Source organism: Bos javanicus, chromosome 4 (assembly GCF_032452875.1).
Source record: "Bos javanicus breed banteng chromosome 4, ARS-OSU_banteng_1.0, whole genome shotgun sequence".
NCBI classification, from domain to species: domain Eukaryota; kingdom Metazoa; phylum Chordata; class Mammalia; order Artiodactyla; family Bovidae; genus Bos; species Bos javanicus.
In genome coordinates this window covers 19670200-19689074 of record NC_083871.1, presented here as the reverse complement: position 1 = coordinate 19689074, position 18875 = coordinate 19670200, and the positions used below count along the sequence as shown (strand labels likewise).

Here is an 18875-nt window from a genome sequence, read left to right as displayed (position 1 = left end):
TACACGGTCATCCTAAATGAGAAAGAGAAAATCTTAAGAGTTTTAAGAGAAGGAAAAAAAGAAATGCAGAAAGCAATACTGGGAGCCAGGAGCCAGTCAAGTAATACTTAAAAAAATATGTGGTATTTTATACACAGCCAAATAAGTAATGAAATTATAAAACTTATTTTTTAGACATATAAGATCTCAAAAAACTTATCTCTTATTAATCTTTACTTGATAAGTCATTGAAAGAGTTGCCCCAACAAGATAAGGGACTAAGTGAAAAAAAAAAAAAAAAGAAACTGAAATGCAAGCAACAGGAAATACCATCTTTCAAAGGTTAAAAGGAATTCCCAGGATGATGATGAAACAGAGTTCAAGGGTAACATTAAAAAAAAAAAAATTCACATTAGAACTGGAGGAGAGAGGTCTCAGAGAAAATATTTAAGAAATTATACGACATATGTGACTATATGTAAGACAGTGTATCAGAAATATTTTATAAGGTAGCTGAAGGTTGTGAGCAGACAGTCTTAGATTTAGAGATAAATTACAAATACAATGAAAGGCAAATAGCTTATTTTTAAACTATTCATTCCTTTCTTTAAAAATAAACTGAATAAGAATTCTCAAAATTTAATTAGTGACATAATCTGACTGTATTCTTTCCTTCGGCACCCACCTCACTCTTGCCTACCCAGCCTTAGACCAGTAATAGGGCAAAAAGTGTGTCAACGTTTACAAGTTCATAAAGTGTTTAGAGAGTTATTCTGTTGTTCTTCATATTTTATCTCTGGAAAGTTACTATCATGAAGAAGTCAATATAAACCTGGCTAAGTAAAATACTCAAATGTTACCTTGGAAACGAAACAAAAGGAGAACTTAAAAATTTCTTTTAAATAAAATCATGAAAATAAGTTATCCTACACATCTGCTGACCCACTTTCTTGGAATCATTCACACAATTTTTTCAGAAGGAGACAATGATTATAACAAAGGTATAATCCAGAAAGGGAAAAGATAAAGGTTACCAACAAATGTGATCTTTAAAAATAAAACAAAACTAAAAACTCTAAAATATAATTACAAAATATTACCAAAATTTCCAGATTATTTGAATGTCAATGTGTATATTTTAACCCTCCTAAACAGTCTTAGGGATAGAAAATAAATACAATTCCGAAATTTAGAAAGAGACCTTTGGTTCTAGAAAAGATTGCAGATCATCGACTTTATAAATGAGGATACTGAGTGCAAACAAGATAAGTAAATTACTTATTCAAGGTCACACAAAGGGTTACTGGCAGAGTATGGACTAAAATTCTAATCTACCATGTGCTAGTCCAGGAACTTTCCACCACGTACCATGCTATCTTATAGGTTTTGAGGCTATCTAAAACACTCAAGAATTTGATTTTCTACCATTTATCTTTTAAAGGGAATAATGCTACAAAGAAATTGTCCTAGAGAGGAAAATACCATTACAGTTACAATGGTTCATTATTTTCTCAAGCATAATTAGAAGTCATATCTATATATAAGATATTTTCAACTAAATAAATATAAGAAAGTTATTTAAGTTGAAAAAAAAAAAAACACCTCTTCAATCGATACACTAATGATCAAAATTTTCTTAACACAGGAATAATTTAAAGAGAAATGAGCTATCCTAAAAAAATGTTCATATCTATTTATATGAAAAAATTAAATAACTGAAATATTAAGAGGCTTTTTGCTGAAGGTGCTTTAACTCATTAATCATCAATAATTTTAATTGATAAGTAAATCTGTACTAACATTAGCTATTAAGATTTGATCCAATTAACTTATTTAAAATTTTACAGTTACTAATGCAAAGAGCTGTTGCCAGCCATCAAGATGCTCATAAAAACATGTAAGAAAGATAAGACACAGGTGTTAAATGATAACTGTATGTGGTTCAAAATTTATACACTAAATTTTATGCTAAAGTATCCAAAGCTTTTACACGTGTTCAGCTTGCTGTTACTTTAAAAATTTCATCTTCTTTAATACCAAGGTTTTCAGCAGTGGAAAGTAAGGACTTTCTCAGGAGAATACTTTCCTACTATTGACAGCAATAATAGTCAAGTTGTCTTTGTTGCTTATCTCAATCTTCTGTCTTTCCTCTTCCATTTCAGTTAGCATGTTATCTGCTAGTGTAATTTAATGTCCCCCTCATATGGACACTTTACCTTCTAATCTATAAAATATTACATTATTTGAGACTCAACTTTCTATCAGTAAACTTCTTTGAGGACACAGACCATGTCTTCATTTTAGTGTTCTACTCAACATCTATTGCCCAGTGCCGTACCTCATTAGTTGCTCAATGGATATATGTTGAAAAAATTAATCTGATCATGGTTCAAGAGTAGGACAAGGAGTCACAAAGACCACAAAACATGGAAAGACTGAGATATCCATGTAGCCAATTTTTACTGCTTAATATAAAGAACTATTCAACTCAGGAATAAATACGACCAAAGCACTCACGTAAAAGGTAATTCCCTACAATTTTGGCAACTGTGAAGAAAACGTAACTTCAATTCATGTTCTTATATACTACAAACAAAAGTTCATCTTTACTGCACTCTGAAAGCTTACCTAAGAGGACAAAATTAATTAAAGATCAAACCACTGAGGCTGAGAATTGTGTTGTATGCATTACAAGTCACTATCTACCTTCTACATGATGTGAGATAAAGCTGAAAATAAGCAAAATCAAAGAAGATAAAATAACTACAGAATTACTGGGATCTCTAAAGGTGTGAGAAAGCACTTAAGTGTTAAAACTAGAATATTATTAAATCGTAAAACAGTCTGTCTGATCAGTTCAGTTCAGTCACTCAGTAGTGTCTGACTCTTTGCAACCCCATGAACCGCAACACGCCAGGCCTCCCTGTCCATCACCAACTCCCAGAGCTGACCCAAACTCATGTCCATTGAGTCGGTGATGCCATCCAACCATCTCATCCTCTGTCATCCCCTTCTCCTCCTGCCCTCAATCTTTCCCAGCATCAAGGTCTTTTCAAATGAGTCAGCTTTTCGCATTAGGTGGCCAAAGTACTGGAATTTCAGCTTCAACATCAGTCCTTCCAATGAACACCCAGGACTGATCTCCTTTAGGATGGACTGGTTGGATCTTCTTGCAGTCCAAAGGACTGAAAGTAAATGTATCACTTATCAGTAAAACAGCAACCCACAAGGTCAACAGTATTACAAGTTGTTCTGGCTCAATGACAGAGACACAAACTTGAAAGGTAGAAGAAAGAAAAAGAAACTATTTGAAATTAGTAAAAAAAAAAAAAGTACTATAATAAAAAGTCATAGTTGAAAGATATTACATTGTCTTATGTAATGTAAGAATCAAAGGGAAAACAATATATGAAGTATGGTCATTTTACATTTAAAGGTGGAAAGAAAAGGGAGTAAGGGGAAGGAGTCTGGAAGTGTTACTTTTTATGGCACGTACCACATGCGAAGTATCACTACATTAAGCTGCAGTAGGTTATTATGCTAGATCATCTGTGGTCAATCTGGCAGACACACCACCAACACTACCACCTCCTTGTTTATGCAATCTATGGCTGGAAATCACATTTCCCACAATATCCTGGTCTGTACAGTTTCATGACAGCACCTCATATTTGAAGCAGATAAGTAAAGTTAAGGCCAGTTCTCCTCAAGAAGTAACAGGGCTCAGGTGCTTGGTTTTTTCAGATGCTGCAGCCCTGCAGACCTTTACATCAGCTCCCACTTCACAGTCCTGACAGGTTTTGCAGACCTTCCCACAAATACTCACTTTTCTACCCACTTACTACCAGTGATGTTCAGGCTGAGGTCTTCACCAAAGTTCTCTGATCTAATGTCAGCTCCTACCCTCTGCTCAGTGCTTCAGGATAATTTCACTAACAGTCTCTATGATGTTCAGCAGAGCTCCTTCAATCTATGGTGATCTTTTCTTGACATTCAGGCCGTCAACTGTGGCATAAGGCCAAAATTCTTTATAGAATGCCTTCCATTCTCCGGACCAAATTCTTAGTTACAAAGCTGCTGGAAGCATGAAGATCCTGTGATTCTAGCCCATTCTCTGGACCAAATCCTTAGTTACTAAGCTGCTGGAAGCATGAAGGTCCTGTGATTCTAGCCCAAGAAAGTCCAGGAAAGGATCTTGTCTTGAAAGGCAGCCTAATAAAGTAATTAAAGGGCTCAGGACCTAGTAGTTAAATCTGATTCTTGGTTCTACCACTTTAAAGCTGTATGTCCTTAGATAGGTAACTTAAACTCTCTGCCTCAGTTTCTCATTTGGCAGTGATATTAGCAATGGCAATGATATTAGTAACTAATTCATAGAATAGCTATGACAAATGAATAAATATTAAATACATACTAAAGAATAGTAAAGTTTATTAAAATATGCTTTTCAATCCTCTTCCTTCTTTAAACTTACTCCTCCTATCTGTACCCAGTAATAAAAGAGAATAATGGTTACTAAGACACTGAAATACTGGAGATGGGATATTTATGAGCCAATGGAAGAAGTGTTACAAAGTCTTATCTCTGGAGCAGGAAACCATATGTGAAGAATTTTATAAAATCGGATCATTCCTGTTTTATTTATTAATACTTGAATTATATGCTATGTGTCTTAAACCATCTCCATACTACTTTTCTGTACGACTCATTCATCATTTTTTTTTCTTGTTCTCTGACAGATACACCTATAGAAATGTCAAATAATCAAAGTTCAAAATATATACTCTTTTAATAAAGACAGATTCAAGGCATGTGAACTAGGTTGGAAAAAGAATGCTAGGAAAAGAGTTATAACAGACTTTGGATTTTTAAACTTCTTACAACAAAAAAAAGTATTCACATTACATTTATAGTTAAAACTCAATTTAAAAGTTACTCTTTCAGAATGATAAATTTCAGAAACACTGATAATTTAGCAATTAAATATGCGATAACATTAAAATACAAAACAGAATCTCCATGTTTTATAGAAAGGATATTTTCTGAAAGTATACTATCTCCATTCTTATACAAATACCTCTTTTAACCCATTAAAAAAAAAACACTAAATCTTTAACAATATAATTTTTTTCAAGTAACTTTTCTGGTTAATCTTTTTATGATCTTTGGGTAGAAAATATTTCTAATAGAAAAAAATTGTACTGAGACTACTTGCTTTGAAAAGCATCTAGATCTTATTAAATCTACTGTCTCAAAACATGATACATCCTTTCAGATTTCTATATATTCTTATTAAGGAAATCAGAGTAGAATGAAATAAAAAATGGCTTTCTTCAGTATCCAAATAATAAAAATAAAGTAAGGTTTAACAAAGTGTTCTACTCCCTGTTGCACCCTTTGGTCATGACAAATGGCAACTGCCTGTCAGCAGGAAAAGTGGATGCCATTTTTCTAGTAGTAGCTTCGTTTTGCACCAAAGAGGCACTGGAGCACAAAGACTGAGTCTATGGGCTCATCCTTCTTAACAGTGATCAAACCAAGTGAACAAATCAAAAAGATATTCATTGCTTAATCAAAAAAGTTGAGATGCAATAAGCCAAATGTTTTAGGTTCAATTTGGGATAACTAGTTAGGAAAGGGAAAAAAATGTAAAAAAAACCGCCATGCACTTCTCCAATTTCACTCAATACTCCTTTTTTCCCACAGCAGGTTGCACAGTACTCAATGCGGTAGAAAAAATACAAACCAAAATAGAGAACAGTAAAATAAACATATACTGGTAGCTCACATATACACATGCCATCAGTGTACTTATTGCTTTGCTGCTTCTAATTTTTTCTTTTCTGATTTTTTAAAATATCAATTTCCTGAAGGTAAAATAATCTGCAAATGTTTTATTAACTTCTACAGCATTATACTGTGATTGACAAGAGGGCTGCCAACACTCCTGCACAAGCTTGAAAAGGAAAACAGTTCACACCCAATTGAAAGTACAAAGAAAAACAGTGTTAAATGTAATATTTAATGTGAAGGAACTCAGTTTTGAGAGTCAGTAAGTGGATATGTGTCTGGCTGCTCATAGGTTAACACTATGCTGTGGAAAGACACATGACCATTCTGGTACCAGATGAGAGTACCACATTCCCAACTATGTTATCTAATGATCAAATGTTTTTACAACTACTTCATTTGCACCACAACTAAATGCTCTTCTACAGACCTCAGAAAAGACACTACTTCTTAATTTAGCTGCTGCTGCTGCTGCTAAGCCGCTTCAGTCGTGTCCGACCCTGTGCGACCCCATAGACGGCAGCCCACCAGGCTCCCCCGTCTCTGGGATTCTCCAGGCAAGAACACTGGAGTGGGTTGCCATTTCCTTCTCCAATGCAGGAAAGTGAAAAGTGAAAGTGAAGTCGCTCAGTCCTGTCCGACCCTCAGCGACCCCATGGACTGCAGCCTTCCAGGCTCCTCCGTCCATGGGATTTTCCAGGCAAGAGTGCTGGAGTGGGGTGCCAGCTATCTGGGTTCAATTCCTATTCTTCTTACTATCTGTAAGATCACAGGTAAATTACTGCGGGTTTCTGTGCCTGAGTAATACAGAAGTTATAATACCTAAATACTAATTTTTTTAAGGGGGAGTAGGATGGAGGATTACTACAGTGTCTGGTATATGATCAATCCTCAGAAAAAGTTAGGTATTATTACTATTAAACTATTTTATGTAAGAGTAAACATACTCACATCCACTTCTGATTTACCTACCTTTGAAAAATAGGAAGAAATATAAAATAATAAAGTAGTTGGATTCGTTAGCAGTACAGATAAAAAGACGTTAAATTATTACCAGAAACACACTAGTATTTACAAACACTCCAACACATGAAGGCCTTCCTTCTCCCTTTTACTCCCTTACTACCATGACGCTATTTTTAAACATAAAGATATAAAGTATATTTATAAAGTATGTTTATAAAGTATAAAAGGAGAGAAATTAATAACAGAGGATAAGGAAACTAATCAATAAAAATGGAACTTCAATCTATAGCAGCTCTGATCATTTTTTATTTTCGATGGTTCTTGGACAATTCCACAGAGACAGACATCAAAATAAGAGATTAAAGTTCTGTCCACTTAATTATACTATAAAGGCTTAATTTTTAAAAAATAAAATCATTCTAACAGAATATCAATTCATACACCCCACAATATGGGTTTCTGAAAGAAGATGAAATCATTTCAACTAGCATGAAAGAACCCCAAACTACTTTCTAAAAATTGTGCTATCACTATAATCCAATGGAACATAATAAATTTAACAGAAATGGAAACTTGGAGAACAAATGATCATTTGAACTGTTTTACTGAGTGAGATACTATTTTGAAATGAGAAACTGAAGTTTAAGGTCTGTCATGAATCCTCTATGTCACAAGGGTAAAATTTTCTTCAAAATTTTGACAGAACAATATGACTACTGTAAAATGAACTTTTACACAAAGAAACTAGAGACAAAGAATTTCATGAAAGGCACTGGACTAAACTGGAAAACTCAAAAACGTTCTTGTAATTCTAGGCTAAAAAGCAGACAGGTAAATCAGAAAAAAATGGAATCTTGTTTTATCTTAAATAATGGACACACAAATATCACTATAATATGTACAAATTTTCCCTCTATATGATAACTCCAAAGTTAATGGTAATATCATTCCTAAAGATTTCTTCAAACAATAAAGAAACTAGAAAAAGTGTTTCCTAAGAAGATAATCTATGCAAACACAGACATAAGAAGTAATAACAGCTTTTTCTCTAAGATCTTAAGAACAGCTGCAGATAATAGCATCAAAAGTTACAGAAGAATATTTTAGAAATAGAAATAAAATGGCTTATTTAAAGAAATAAAATTCTCTCTAGTTCATCTGTAAACAAAATATATTTGTGAAATCTAAAAAATGTTTTAAACTAGAGGAAATTATAAGAAAAACTATTTCAAGTTGATCAATTTAGAGCACCCAAAACTACATATTTCAATTATCTAAAAGATAACAATTCCCAGATTCGCCTCATCAATTTCAAATGAATCTATAACACAAAACTGAATGAAATAATCTAGGTTATTTCTCTTAAAATCTTTTAAGTGATTATAATATAGATGGATACTACAGATTAAAAAAAAAAAACTTTTCAAAAAACTATTACTGTAAGGGAAAGAAAAAATTAAGACTAAAACCAAACAGACAACAAAACAGATGAATTTGACAACTATCCCTAAAAGTATATTTACATCTCCTTTAGGGATAGGCAGATTTGTAAAATGTGCCTGCCTTGGCTCAAGGTAAGAAAGTGAAAAATGTCTCCCCTAAGAATTCATAACTGCAAGCCATTGTTCATGGCTTTGGAGTAGAAATTAACGATATTCATGTAGTGGAAGAGACACACAGGACAAACTTTTATTAAAATGGCCTTAGGCTGGTAGAGCTCCCAGGCACCTGGTAATAACTAACATAAATGTTTTCTGGAAAAACTTTTTAAAACTCTGACCTGAGAGAATTTTTTATAAGAATAGGCTAACAACCTGATAGAAAAGCTGAATAAGATTTGTACATACAACCAACCAAAAATACATAGATGCTCTAAGTCAACTAAGTATTGAGAGAAATGCAAAATAAAATGCCTCTACTATTTACATATATCACACTGGAAAGCATTATAACATTGGACAAACCAAGTTTGGCAGAAAAAGTAACATTACTCATTGCTAGTGTAAGTGTAACCTGGTTTGGAAAATATTGCACTTACCCAGCAAAACTGGGTGCCAATATCCTATAACTAAGCAAATCCACGCTTTGCTATATACCCTAACTCCTTGTTACCAAGCTGCAGAAGAGATTTAGAATAATATTTAAAGTGAGGTTGTTTATAAAAGCGAAAAGATGGAGGGCTTCCCTGGTGGCTCAGAATTCACCTGCAAATGCAGAAGACACACGTTTGGTCTTTCATATGGGAAGATCCACATTCCATGGAGCAACAAAGCTTGTGCATCACAACTATTGAGTACGCCTGAGCGACTTCACTCACTCACTCACTCTAGAGCCCGGGAACCACAAGCCCAGCCAAAAACTGAAGCCCGTGAACTCTAGAGCATGTGCTCTGCAACACAAAAGCCATCAGAATGAGAAGCCCTCACACCACAACTAGAGAGTAGCCCCTGCTTGCCACAACTAGAGAAAAGCCCACATAGCAATAAAGACCCAGCAGAGCTAAAAATAAATAAATAAAATTACTATAAGTAAAAAAGTGGAAACAAAACTGCCAAACTATTACTTTGCCAACAAAGGTCCGTCTAGTCAAGGCTATGGTTTCTCCAGTAGTCATGTATGGATGTGAGAGTTTAACTATAAAGAAAGCTGAGCACCGAAGAATTGATGCTTTTGAACTGTGGTGTTGGAGAAGACTCTTGAGAGTCCCTTAGACTGCAAGGAGATCTAACCAGTCCATCCTAAAGGAGATCAGTCCTGGGTGTTCACTGGAGGGACTAATGTTGAAGCTGAAACTCCAATACTTTGGCCACTTGATGTGGAGAGCTGACTCATTTGAAAAGACCCTGATGCTGGGAAAGATTGAGGGCAGGAGGAGAAAGGGATGACAGAGAATGAGATGGTTGGATGGCATCACCGACTCAATGGACATGAGTTTGGGTCGGCTCTGGGAGTTGGTGATGGACAGGGAGGCCTGGCGTGTTGCAGTTCATGGGGTGCCAAAGAGTCGAACATGACTGAGCAACTGAACTGAACTGAACTGTTAATGATCTATTTTCAATAAAAAAATGACATACTGGTGAAAATAAATGAGCTACAATTACACATATCAGCATGTATGAATCAATCAAGGTAAAGTTGGTCAAAGTATCAAATAACGGGGAAAAAACAGTTTGACTCAATTTACGCAAAATTCACACTGTGCAAAACTATGTATTACTTATGAATACACACACACACACGATGGTGGTAGTTTAGTCACTAAGTCCAGTCTGACCCTTGTGACCCCACCACACTGTAGCCCACCAGGCTCCTCTGTCCATGGCATTTCCCAGGCAAGAATACTGGAGTGGGTTGCCATTTCCTTCTCCAATATACATACATAAATACATATAAAAAATGGAGTGAATAAAAGACACAAACTTGAGAAAGGAGGTTATCTCTAGACTACATGGATGGTGAAGTGAGTCCTCAGGGATTCAAAGGTGACTTCATAGGTTTTGGTAATGTTCTATCTTTAAAGTGGGTTTGTGAACACAATAGATCTTCATTATTATTGTACTTTGCATTGAATATGTAAACTATACATTCTCAGGTGTAACTAGTATAGTATATTTCATAATATAAAACAGTAAACTGTTAAGAAAAACCAAAAGCAATATATTTCTTTCATTGGCTACTGAGTATACGCTTGCCCTTTGTCTTTCTCACCCTTTAAATTTTGACCTCAGAGTTTTGTAAGGGTTATTATGACTACTAGGGAATAAATTACCGTGTTTCTTATTGGAATCTTCTTGGGTTCTGGAGGCATATCCTGTGGAACAAATTTCACTGGTTCCTTAATCTGCCTCCTTGATCGTTTGGTCCCATCTGGTAAGGTTTCCATGGCCATTTCTGCTTCCATGTCACTGCTCCCTGCCTGGTCACATTCAGAACACTGCCTACATAAAGAAAAAAATATTATTTCATACATTTATTTTTACCTTCCAGCATTAGCCATGGTTTCTATAAATACAAAATGCAGGTATATGTTTAGAATATATGAAAATGTACTCAGGAACATGTGACCATAGTCATATAATGACCATACATACAGAAAAGCACATACATTCCTTTAAGAGAAACAACAATACATGTAAAATGTCCAAAGCAATTTCATGTATCCCTAATAAGTATCATAAAAACACATGTAATACTGCCATATATTTATGTGAATGAATGTAAGAGGCCCAGTACTGATTAAAAAGATAGTTTTCCTTAGGAAATCATGATTTTTCCTCAAATGATATACATTGTGACACCAGAAAATCAAAGTCATTCTTTGACCAACTCTATTTGTCCCAGCTATAATATCCTTGCATCTTAATTAATGGCAAGCTGTGCTGAATATACGAACTGAGAAAATTCTGTAAAAATTCATACCTCTCACTCATTAGCACTGTAATTTAATACCAAATTAGTATTTATTTTAACAGCTTTAAATTTTGAACTCCAATAACAGAATTAAATACAAAGTATCATGTGTGGCTAATACAAATGCACTATTCAGTTCAGTTCAGTCGCTCAGTCGTGTCTGACCCTTTGCGACCCCATGAATCGCAGCACACCAGGCCTCCCTGTCCATCACCAACTCCTAGAGTTCACTCAGACTCACGTCCATCGACTCAGTGATGCCATCCAGCCATCTCATCCTCTGTCGTCCCCTTCTCCTCCTGCCCCCAATCCCTCCCAGCATCAGAGTCTTTTCCAATGAGTCAACTCTTCGCATGAGGTGGCCAAAGTACTGGAGTTTCAGCTTTAGCATCATTCCTTCCAAACAACACCCAGGACTGATCTCCTTTAGAATGGACTGGTTGGATGTCCTTGCAGTCCAAGGGATTCTCAAGAGTCTTCTCCAACACCACAGTTCAAAAGCATCAATTCTTCGGCACTCAGCCTTCTTCACAGTCCAACTCTCACATCCATACATGACCACAGGAAAAACCATAGCCTTGACTAGACGAACCTTTGTTGGCAAAGTAATGTCTCTGCTTTTGAATATGCTATCTAGGTTGGTCATAACTTTCCTTCCAAGGAGTAAGCGTCTTTTAATTTCATGGCTGCAGTCACCATCTGTAGTGATTTTGGAGCCCAGAAAAATAAAGTCTGACACTGTTTCCACTGTTTCCCCATCTATTTCCCATGAAGTGGTGAGACCGGATGCCATGATCTTTGTTTTCTTAATGTTGAGCTTTAAGCCAACTTTTTCACTCTCCTCTTTCACTTTCATCAAGAGGCTTTTGAGTTTCTCTTCACTTTCTGCCATAAGGGTGGTGTCATCTGCATATCTGAGGTTATTGATATTTCTCCTGGCAATCTTGATTCCAGCTTGTGCTTCTTCCAGCCCAGCGTTTCTCATGATGTACTCTCTGCATATAAGTTAAATAAGCAGGGTAACAATATACAGCCTTGACGTACTCCTTTTCCTATTTGGAACCAGTCTGTTGTTCCACGTCCAGTTCTAACCATTGCTTCCTGACCTGCATATAGGTTTCTAAGAGGCAGGTCAGGTGGTCTGGTATTCCCATCTCTTTCAGAATTTTCTATTGGTAACATGCAATTAAAATTTAAGGTATTACTTTTAATATCTTAAAATTTCCATTTAAGCAAAAATTTTAACACTAAAAAATTTGACCAGTAGGAGTCAATTATCACTAGTTACTAAAGATTTTTATATAACTGTTGTTAAAAACCAAGCACTTTATTCTTTGGATTCATAGATTAACATCAAATAAAAATATTTTTAACATACACGCATTTCTGTGATATGGAAACAAGTATCTTTTTAGAATGAATCACTGTAGGGACTTTTTTGTTTGTTTTTTAAGTGACTTGTTTCCTCTTTTGTTTCTCAGTTTGTAACTATATTCCTTGTCAGGATAGTCTCTAGCTTCTCAAGCTCATCCCCACCAAAGATTAATACATTTAGGTGACAAAGAAACTTGCTTTAGAGCACTCAGATAAACAAAAATGTTATGCTCTGAAAACCACAAAACACTGAACAACTCAGAAAAATCTAAAAAATATCTAACTGCTAAGGCAGAAATTTATTTCTATTTCAAGGCAACTGCCACACGATACTTGTAGTACATAAACTCAATACAGATGAAAACACTATTTGCAGCTCTTTCAACAATCTGTTAAACACTATAGTCCTCATTTTATAAATAGCCTTTAAAATATGAAAAAGCAGCTCTGCTACCATAACTGGTACACAAGATCCTAAGAAATAGGATGTTTAAAGTAATAATAATGAAAATTCATGTTAGTAATTTATGCCAAAGGACTACCTTCATACTGAAATACTAAGAGATTTTTCTCAGTTTGCCATATATTCTTGATCCTTAGCACTATACACTCCAACTTATGTTAAGGAGGTTTTTAAATCTTTATTATTAAAGGGAAACAATTTCATTGTTTATGTGTGCTGTGTGCTTAGGCACTCAGTCACGTGCGACTCTTTGCGACCCCATGGACAGTAGTCCACCAGGCTCCTCTGTCCATGGGGATTCTCCAGGTAAGAATACTGGAGTGGGTTGCCATTTCCTTCTCCAATATACCTAAATAAATACATATAAAAAATGGAGTGAAGCCCTTTTAAAAATCTTTATTATTAAAGAAAAACAACGTCATTGTACAATAATGCTAAAACACATCCATGATTATGACAAAGTTCCCTGGCCCTGAAGACTACCAAACTGGTTTTCAACTTAGAAACGCACATAGGATACTTATTAACACTGCTGATATTCTAATACGTGACAGCAGTTTCTCTTAAATTCTGGTTTCAAAAGCACTCACAAATCAGAAGTAATACATCCCACTATATTTGAAAAGAGTTGACCAGTATGACTGTCTCCAGGCAAATTGATAAAAGAGCACTATGAAAAAGAAGGGCTTCTCTCATAGCTCAGCTGGTGAAGAGTCCACCTGCAATGCAGGAGACCCCAGTTTGATTCCTGGGTCGGGAAGATCCACTAGAGAAGGGATAGACTACCCACTCCAGTATTCTTGGGCTTCCCTCGCGGCTCAGCTGGTAAAGAATCCACCTGCAATGCAGGAGACCTGGGTTCAATCCCTGGGTTGGGAAGATCCCCTGGACAAGGGAAAGGCTACAGACATCAGTATTCTGGACTGGAGAATTCCATAGACTATATAGTCCATGGGGTCGCAAAGAGTCGGACATGACTGAGAGACTTCCGCTTCACTTCATGAAAAAGTAATCATGTGAAAATGGTGAAAGAATGTGAGATTCTTAATAAAATGGACAGACGTAGGTTTATGAAATAAAACAATGAGGTCAGAAAATATGCTTTAATGTATTTGATAAATAAACACCTTTTTGTACAGATTATCATTTAAGATTGGGGTCTAGTCATGTAAAATTTGTATAAAAAGAATAGTCATGTGCCTTCCAAAGCTCTCAGTGACCTATATTCTTCCTATACAGAATCAATCTATTAGAATTTGAACATCTGTCTTTCTCTTGGATTAAAATTAAGGAAAGAATAAAACTTATAAGTATCATAAACTTTTATCAAACATCTGTAGTGATTCCACATGCCTAAGTTAATGAAAAAATTCAAAAACGTAAGTCAAATGTTTCTAGATTTACAAAGAATGGTTGAATTTTAATACACAACTAGCCACAAGTAAAGCCTTTGGTGACACTAATTTGAAAACAAAATACTAAACTACATTTAAAGCATGAATATGGAGGCAAATTCTTAATAAAGAACAAAAATAAAGAATTTGAAAAAATGTTATAATAAAGAGAATTATAAACACACTAAACAGAATTCATGCCTTAAGAAACCACTGCTAAGATATTAAAATAGCCTCAATTAAATTCATTTATCAAAAAATTTGCTACATCTCTATACATATAATACTGTAATAAACATTTATGTCTGAAGTATTCTTACCACAAAAAATGATAACTATGTGAGGTGACAAATATGCTAATTAGCTTGATTGTGGTGATTATTTCACAGTGTATACATATATTAAATCATTATGTTGCAAACCTTAATATACACAACTTTTAAATGCCAATATGTCAATATTATTGGAAAACATTATAAAATTTTCAATTAAAAATATACTGAAAACTTTATTATGCATCAAATATGTTCTAATACTTCATCTAATACTGTTGAAACTAAGAGCAACACCAGTTCTAACGTGTACATGCTCTTCAGTTTACTTACCAATAACTGTTTTTGGTCTTTCTTGGCATCCTCGTAAGAGGAGGGTCCAGACATCCAAGATGGTAATGCAGTTTACAGGTATCACACAATAAAAGAAGATGCTGATCATGGTTCTTCTTACAAATTCCACAACTTTGATAAAGGCAGCAGCAATAAAGGATTAGAATAATAATTATCATAGTGAATAGTTAATTTATGGCATATTTTTAAATTTTCAAAATTTCATTGTGATTTAACTTAATATATTTCTTTAACTGAAATCAAATACTTTTTTTAATAACACATATCTTTTTATAATGGCAAGAATCTAAATACTCTTGAGAATGTAGAATAGTTTAGATCTATTATAAATTTAAATTTTGCTGGAGTCAAATTATTCAGAAAAGGGCATATGTTAGGTATTTATTCTAACATCATCTTAATCTTCTTTATTACTTAAAGCCCATGTAACATCAGACCAAATTTTCTCTAGGAACAAATATTAAACAAAAATAGTTTTCAATTTTCTACCTCTCTAAAACTACAAAGAAGTTACTTTACAAACGAAATTCTGTTTATTTTCTACCATTAACTGTAAATCTTTCAAAGAACCTTCAACGTGTAAATAAGCTACATATGTTAAGTCTTTTTACAGAATCAGACTTTGAGTCTTAAAAATATACCAATTGATATTTATTATAAAGAACTGGAAGTTTTATTATTATTGTTGCTGTTGTTTTAGATTTTTGATTGTTCTTAAGAAATCTAACTTTTCTTGTGCAAAAGGTCAACTACTCCTGAGAGCACAAACACCATGATCTACAAATCCAGGGTGTACTTATATTAGGAATGTGAAGGGTGAGGAAAAAGTTGAGATCCTAAAAAATCCATAAGTATACAGAAAAAGTAATGATGTTTGAATTTTAAATAACCTTAGAAAAAAAATCAAATATATACATATACAACAAAGACCAATCAATACTTGGTCTCAAAGTTGCTCAAAGTAAAAATGAAAAATTACTAAACTGTATCCTGAAACAAAAATGAGCTGTTAGTGATGAAAAGTCAGAAGCATAAGTAATAAGCCTGACGGTTTCAAATGAAACAGTTTTATCTGGAAAAGCTAGACTGTGACAGTGCTAGTCTTCATAAAGTCCAGTAGAGATACCAGTGAGCTTGTCCCACATTTCAAGGAAGTTAATTGCTATTACCTATGGAGAAAGCCTCCAAGCTAGAAGAGAAAGTAGTTATTGAGACAGATACTGTTGTTGCTATTTCTGAGAAAGAAAGAGATTGTGGGGAGAATATGTATACACTTACATAAGCATATTTACTTGTGTGTGTGAACAGATTTGTGTGTGTATGGATACACACAAACATACTTGCATCTTCTAAACTTTTCTCAATGAGTTTCATCAGCTACATGGAAAAAAAGTAAGATCCAAACCTACTGGTATGGAAAGAAATCTTAATAACTATATAAAACTGTTACAATGGTGAACACTGTAAAATACTGAGCCAAAAAAAAAAAAAAAGAACAAAAATATTTGGGGAAATGAAATTACTACAACTGAGCACAGAGAGAAAAAAAAATGTAGACAGATTCAAATCTAAAACTTATCTTCATTATCCACCCCTACCACTGTACAAAGGCAGTAATTCAAACTATAATATCCAACACTAGCTAAAAACACATGTAAACCTCTAAAACTCACTCCAGCAAAATAAAATATAAATGTCCATTTATCTAACACACTGTTTTAACTATTTAAGAAAATAATCACGTACCTTACTTAAAACTCATTTTCCAATTCTCTAAAGAGGGGTTTCCATGGAGTTTGTGCACATATAACCCCAGTTACTTAAAGTATACAAAAAGTGATTTTTCATTAAAAGAGGAGCGACTCTATCCTATCATCATTCAGTCTGGGAAGTATTTTTGATGAAGGTATTAATAAAATGAACTTCAAACACATTTGACTTTAAATTCTGATATAAACATAATTCATTCACAAATATTTAAAGCATCTTGCTACTAAAAAGTATTTATTTAAAAATATACTGTATTAATCTGTCAAAATTTCATTACTTGCCTATAAAGTACTGCAGGAAGAGTAGACGCCTTTTGTGTGCCCCCTTCTTTTTTACTTGGTTTTCTCTCCTTGGGTGCTCGCAAAATTGCCGGTATGTTCAACTTCTATTGATTTGAACAAATGCAGTTTATTTTGTTTTCAGAGAAAAAATATAAAGCAACATTTTTCTTTATGCGCCGTTCAAGTCAACTAATATGCTAGGATCTTGAGGGGGAAATGTTTTAAAGCTTTTACACTGGCAAAAAGGACTAAAATGAGTTTTTGTCTCATAGTCACTGCTGTGAGAAGCCTATAATTACATACTTTCACCAATTTTCTCTGGACCACTAAAACATTGTGAAAATTAAATTCCTACTTTAGCTTTAAAAGTGAAAGACAAGGACAAGAATTCAAGAACTTGAAAAAAAAAAAAAAAAAACACACGACAAAAAGAGTATTGAGGCCGTTTATTTTCTTAAACACCACAGCTACACTGGTGCTCCAAAGGTTAATTAGAAAAATTATCTTATTGGACCAAACTCTTCACAAAGTGAATTAGATTCTCTTTGGGTTTCTACTAATCTGTAGTATACTAGCTTCTCAGACAGCAACCATCTATCAAAGTCATTTCTCAGTGGCCCAGTGGGCCCGCATCAGTTCAACCAACCGGAAAAAAAGTGTCCTGCAAGTGGTACAAACAAATTCTACTTCTCCTGTGTATTTTACATTTGCACACAGAAATGCACGTGCTTCTGTTTCAAGTGATTTAATAAATTAAAATGCTCTTTCATAACTTATACTAAATAGATTCTTATGAGACAAACTTGCAAATCTGGCCAAAAGATAATGCTAGCTTGCCAAATAAACTAATAGGCTTGTATTCAATATTAATTTCACTAAATATAAAATATAAAACACTATAATCTTCCAAATATTCACCAACAGCCTATCAATAGAAACAAAGGTCAACTGTGCATATATAACTACTCATCCTCACCTCTTATGTTATTCATTATACTATATGCCACATACACCCTTTTCACAAAAGAAGCATCTTCAAAGCTAGCATGGCATAATACATATCAGTATGTATTACTTTCTAAAATAATGTGTCCACACAACCTATATAATGAATTTGGCTCTTTATAAACCTTTAAAATAAGTACCACAAAAAATATCTGTTCTTTAAAAACCTTCCTTCACAAATAAAACTATTTCCATGGTGAAAAGACCACAGCGAGTCTCCATTATCCTTAAAAAAATAACTTAAATTATTCAAATGAATTATTAATTTAAGAATTAAATACACAGTACTAAAAAAAGCATTCAAAGAAATCCATTTGGCAATGATTGTTCTTTACAATACCAAGAACTTTAATAGGCTCAATATGTTCAAGGATAAAGTAATTTCTTTCATAATTAAAATAAAACTAATGAAGGGAAAAACTACACTTTAACATTAAATTTCAAAAACCATTCCTTATAAGTTCAAAACCCATCAACATGAAAAAAAATTCCAGTTTTCCTTTTACATTTCCCCCATTAAAAAAAACAACAACTACTTATAGCACAAGAATAGGACAGAAGAAATGTGGCAAGGAATCTAAAACCGCTGCATAGAGGCAGAAGAATATGGTAGGAGTAACTCATGCTTCAAATCTTAGCTTCATCACAAATGACAGGTCAATCAGTTAGAGCAAATGAAAAAATTTTGCAAACAAGATAGCTGTTAAAACAACCATATTAAGCTACAGGTTCTCAGTAGGCAGCTTGCAAAGCTCTAGATGCATTTCAGGCAGAAACCATTATCCCAGAGGATTAGTTGGCCCTGATTAAACAGAAT

At 34.2% G+C, this 18875-nt stretch overlaps 1 protein-coding gene across 11 annotated transcripts in view; it reads right to left on the bottom strand.

The window, feature by feature from the left end:
• PHF14 (PHD finger protein 14) overlaps positions 1–18875 on the bottom strand; it is a 199482-nt gene that overhangs the window by 120518 nt on the left and 60089 nt on the right. For all 11 annotated transcript variants that reach the window (XR_009735798.1, XR_009735800.1, XR_009735799.1 and 8 more), the window contains exons 12-14: positions 17054–17157; positions 14982–15113; positions 10505–10673 (exon numbers count right to left, since the gene is read on the bottom strand). Coding sequence is in view for 6 of the 11 variants with exons in the window: in XM_061413572.1 (XP_061269556.1) it covers positions 10505–10673; positions 14982–15113; positions 17054–17157 (405 nt within the window). In the remaining 5 variants the exon portion in view is untranslated. The remainder of the gene's footprint in view (positions 1–10504; positions 10674–14981; positions 15114–17053; positions 17158–18875) is intronic.